Source organism: Bison bison, unplaced genomic scaffold, assembly GCF_000754665.1.
Source record: "Bison bison bison isolate TAMUID 2011002044 unplaced genomic scaffold, Bison_UMD1.0 scf7180017846131, whole genome shotgun sequence".
In the NCBI taxonomy this organism is placed as follows: domain Eukaryota; kingdom Metazoa; phylum Chordata; class Mammalia; order Artiodactyla; family Bovidae; genus Bison; species Bison bison.
In genome coordinates this window covers 9,340-14,132 of record NW_011476704.1, presented here as the reverse complement: position 1 = coordinate 14,132, position 4,793 = coordinate 9,340, and the positions used below count along the sequence as shown (strand labels likewise).

Genomic DNA, 4,793 nt, shown 5'->3' with positions numbered 1-4,793 from the left:
GTTTGGGGGAGGGGCTCCTCTTGGGGGCGAAAGTGGAGGGAGGGGAGGGGGATGCTTTACTTGTTGGACTGCATGTCGACAGTGCCGCTGATGATGATCTCCAGGAGGAGCACAGCCCACTCCGTGGTCTGCTGGGTGCTGCGCTGCACTGTGTCAAACATGCCCCCCACCTGCCAGGGCCACATCAAGTCAGTCAGATGGCTCAGGGGCGGAGGCCAGCCTTTGGAAGCTCAGATTAGAACCTGGGCTACATGATCTCAGGCCAACGACTTAATTCTCGACCTCTCTGGGCCTTGGTTTCCTTACTTATGTAATGATGAAGTTAGACCAAAGGATGTCCAGGATCTCATTGAACACTCCACAATAGGTGTCTAGGGCTTCTCAGGCCCAGCCAAAATCTACAATACTGAGGCAGGGTCCCTGCAAGGATACAGTCTCCTTAACCACTTCCAGGTCCCACGTCCTTTAGGAGAGATGGGTTAATACGTGAAGATCCAGGCGAACCTGGGCCCTCATCTGCATCCTCGCCTCCCCAGGCTGGGGCTTCTTTGTCTGCGGTCCTAGCTCCACCCCTTTCCTCCTTCTTCCCGTCTCCCTCTCTCACCAGGTTGAGCCGCAGTTTGAGTGCCTCATGCATTAGCTGCTTTGGTTTGCAATCGTCTAAATACTGGTCATCTCTCCAATTAGTCACAATCTAAGACAGAAACAAGTACAACACACAGCTCAGGGATTTCGTCGTGTCCATGCCAAAGCACCCAGGGTGTTCTTGTCAGAAAATACTGAAGATTAAGAGTACATAAGTAGCCTCTTGGCTGCATCCTCCTCTGCCCTCCTGCCTAGCTCCAGGCCGAAAGACCCATACCTGGTGGACCTGGCTGTAGAGCGAGGTAAGGAGTCCCTCACGTTGCTCATCCTGCCCCTTCAGACATGTCAGCACCAGGGATAAGAAGGGCTGCTGGCTCAACAGGGACATGCTAGAGACGGGACAAGAAAAAGAGCAGGACCAGGTCAGGCGACTTCCAACCTCATTCCTCCAAGCCCCCGACTCTACTCTTTTAACATGTAGCCTCTTGTTTGACCATCTTTCTTCTCCTCCAATTGTACCTTTTTCTGATTTTGACCCTCACCTCTTTGACCCAACTTCTCTTCCTCCCTGGGCCTCCTCTCCATTCCACTCCGCAATCCTAGCCCCACCCAGCCACTTTACCTCTTTTGCTTTTGTCGATCACGTTCTTTGCGGGAAGAGGAGTCCAGGTGCTGGCCGTTCTCCAATTCTTCCCCAGCAGCCTTTAACACATGCCCCTGGACTGAGGTGGGCAGTTTGGCAATGAGAGGAGCCACTAGCCATACACCCGAGCGTTCTAGAGAGCTGGAGAGATGGCACGCGCAGGGTTACAGAGGAGCCAGGCAAGGCTGGAACAATCCCTCCTCTCTTTTCTAGATGGACATGCCTGACATCTCTGGGCAGCTGAAATCATTTACACTACTGGAAGAGAAAACTCAAAAGGGGATGGGTCCTAACACATTTCTATTCAACCTGAGCACAGGCTTGGTCTTGCTGCTGCTGGGCATGTTGCTTGCAGCATTTCCAGAAGATGACCCTGTCTCTGCAGACTGTTGGAAAACCTCGATTGTGGCCTTGGCGATGTTCTCTAAGAGGGAGTTCATCTCCTAAGGAGGATGAAAGGCACAGGGGAGGTAAATAGGTTAGCTGGTGGCAAAGGCAAAGAGATAGTAGGAGAGATAGGAGATGAAGACAGAGGAAGGCACCTGTGGAGGCTGATGGGAGGGTAGGAACACAACTCTGTTGGGCATCATGCCCTCCACCACCTTGCAGTACTTCTCCAGTGCCCCACTGTCTTCTCCTTTACATACCCCCTTACAGCTGTGGCCACAGAAACAGCCTCTACTACCACAGCTGTGAACCTTCCCCACAGCTCAGAGCCCCAACACTCTCAACCCATGTCCCTTATCATCGGTTCCACACATCCGCCATCTTCCCATCCTCTCTTATCTCCAGAACCCAAAGATAGAACCTAGGCTCCTCTATGGCAGCCCCCTTCTCTGACACATATTGTTGGAAGTGAGCATGAGAGAGGGTCTGGGAACCACTCACATTGTTAGGGGTCTGCTTGATCATGAGCTGCAGTTCCAATGAAGACTGGCGCATGGTCCACTGGTCCAAGTTCTGTGACAGAGACCCCATCAGCAAGCTAGTCAACATTGTGTCATCCCAGCCACTTAGTACCCTGATGCCAGCCCCTGATCTCTCACAACCTTGAATCACATATGCCTGGAGGTCTGAAAGGGCCCTTGACTTCCCCTCTTTAGGAAAGATCACACTTAAATAATCCAAAATGGCTGAAAATAAAACTATCCTATTTCAAAAGTGGTTTTGAAAAAATTTCACATCTTCCCCAGTTTCCTGCTCCAGAGCCTCACATTCCTCCGTATCAGGAAGTTCTGCTTAACGCTTAACTTAAATCTTTGATGTTGAAGTTGAAGCTCGCCACTCCTGTTTTCAAAGTCCTTTACAGACCCGAGGGCTAGTCTTAGTTAATCTCTCTGAGGCATTATCTTCTCTCAGCTGAAGAGGCCTCATTCCTTTAGGTTCTCCTCAACAGCTTTATTTTTCCACCCCCCAGTCACATGAATGTCTGCAGCAGTGTGGTGAGGCAGGAAGGGTGCAGGGAGACCTGGGCTCCTATACTGACTCTAAACTTACCAGCTGTGTGAGTTACTGAACCTCAGTCAAGTTACTTAACCTCTTCAAGCCTCAGTTTCATTGATGCTAAAACAAGGATATTCATACCTACTTCACAGGGTTGTTAAGACTAACTGAGGAAATCTACATAGAGTACTGAGCATGGTACCCAGCATGAAGCAGCCATTCAATAAGCAGTAGCTTTCCAACAGCATTACTACTCATCACTGAGCTACGACCGACATGCTAGACACATAAGACCAAAACCTAGACCTCCCAGATGCTCTGTCTCCCACTGATAAGCCAAAGCCCTACTCCAGCCACTTGTATGCCCTCACCCAATGGTTCACTCTTGCGTCTAGACCATATTGGCTTGACTTCAAAACCCATGCTGGAGCTGTTTCTCTCACCACCTTTTGTCCATATCCTCATTCATCTTCCTACTTAATTCTCCCTCTCTTTTTCTCTCAAGGTTCCCATCATTTCACCCCAGGTTCAGGCCCCACCACTTCCTCCAAGACCCTCGTCACCTTGGCCTACCTGGAGAATACGCTTAATGCGTTGCCGCTGTGGGTTTTCCCCATCCTCGTTGTCCAGCAGCCGATGTGGGTAGCAGATAAGCTGCATGAGGCGCTGGGCCTGGGCACTGCTCAACACTGGGTCTTGCAGGTCATTGCTGTCCTCACACAGCGATTTAAGGCAACGTTCTCCTACCCATTCCTGAGGAAGCCAAGAATCAGGGGACTGGGCCAACCAGTGAGGGGCTTAGGAATAAGGGGGATGGACCAGAGGTTGGTGAGGGATAAAATGTATGGCGGGGAGGTGGTGTGATCATGACAGGAAACGAGACTATATTATATAGCAGCATTTAAGAGGTCTGCGGGAGAAGGTGAGACTGACCTGCTGGCAGATGCTGCGTAGCACGTACTTGGCATAGACATCCAGACTGGCTGTCTCCACAGAGATGTTGCGGCCACCCTGCCTCCGACTGCCACTGCCACCTCCTCCTTCCTCCTCTGGAAGCTCTTCTGTTCCTCCTGTCACAGTGAAGCCCGAACCCTTCAGTTCCGCATCCCCTGCGGTTCACGGGCGGGAGATACGGAGTGCAAAGTGAGATCCCAATGCTGTGTGGAGACCTGCCCCAGAGCCACAGAAGCAGCACTCCCCAAATCCTGCCCTATGGGACAGAGACATACTTCCCTCCTTCCTATCCTCCAGAAAGGTCAGAGAGACCACCTTTAGGAGGGAGAAAGACTGTCCTTTGTAGTTTAGCTGGCGCTCCACCCTATACACACTTTTGGCACCACTCTTTCTACCCCCATACCAAGTACAAACACAGCCTTGAGAACAGCAAACACAGCTCCATCCACGATGCGGTTCTGGGAGGCAGCCAGCAGGTGGCGGTCACAGGAGGAGCGGATTCCTACAGTAGGCTTGTCTGGTGGAGAGAGCTAAAGTCAGGGGAAGCCAAAGTAGAAACAGTGGGGGTAGGGTAGCCACACTATCCTTGGCAGCCTGGCTTGGATGGAGTCACTTACTTCCATCCGATTGGCAAGGATTGAGTTGAGGTGTCTTGAAAAGGTGGAGGAGGATGCGGCAGGTAAGCCGGGCCCCTGGCTCAGAGTCCTGTTCACTGCAAGCTACAGAGAAGACACAGAGGCGGGGAAAGGATGAAGGTGGGCTATATGTGGGTTTGTGGGTGCTGAGGCACTAAAACGGTGGCTGAGGTCAGGCAAAAGGAGATAACACATTGGAGAAGAGGTGAGGGAGCCAACTGTTCTATAGTGTAGAGGGGAGAACCTGGAAGGGTCAGGAACAGGAACGACTGGGGATACAGGTGCAGGGTCAGAAACAGGCCCCTCCCAGCCTGAGGCACACAACAGAACTGGCTTCTGGTGCCACCAGGAGGCCCACAGTGAACAAGGAGAGTATGGCCATTGAGTGTGTATTGACATTGCGGGTCTAGACTTTCTAGGGGTCACAAATTGGTAGTTCACCAGCATTAAGGAGTGAAGGGATGGCCGCACAGCGAATCAGATCCTCCAGGAGCAAACACTGCCGAGCGATGAGGATGGCAACAAAAGTGGCC

At 51.8% G+C, this 4,793-nt stretch overlaps 1 protein-coding gene across 1 annotated transcript in view; it reads right to left on the bottom strand.

Moving 5' to 3' along the window:
* Positions 1-12: 12 nt before the first annotated feature.
* The window catches only part of LOC104987614 (mediator of RNA polymerase II transcription subunit 12-like), a gene marked incomplete at its 5' end in the record, with an annotated part of 13,162 nt that continues 8,381 nt past the window's right edge, over positions 13-4,793 (bottom strand). The window contains 11 exon segments of the mRNA XM_010838647.1: positions 13-170; positions 605-694; positions 863-974; positions 1,208-1,369; positions 1,538-1,671; positions 2,117-2,188; positions 3,245-3,424; positions 3,605-3,780; positions 4,029-4,142; positions 4,243-4,344; positions 4,702-4,793. The exon segment at positions 4,702-4,793 is cut by the window's right edge and continues 15 nt beyond it. Of these exon segments, the coding sequence (XP_010836949.1) occupies positions 57-170; positions 605-694; positions 863-974; positions 1,208-1,369; positions 1,538-1,671; positions 2,117-2,188; positions 3,245-3,424; positions 3,605-3,780; positions 4,029-4,142; positions 4,243-4,344; positions 4,702-4,793 (1,348 nt within the window).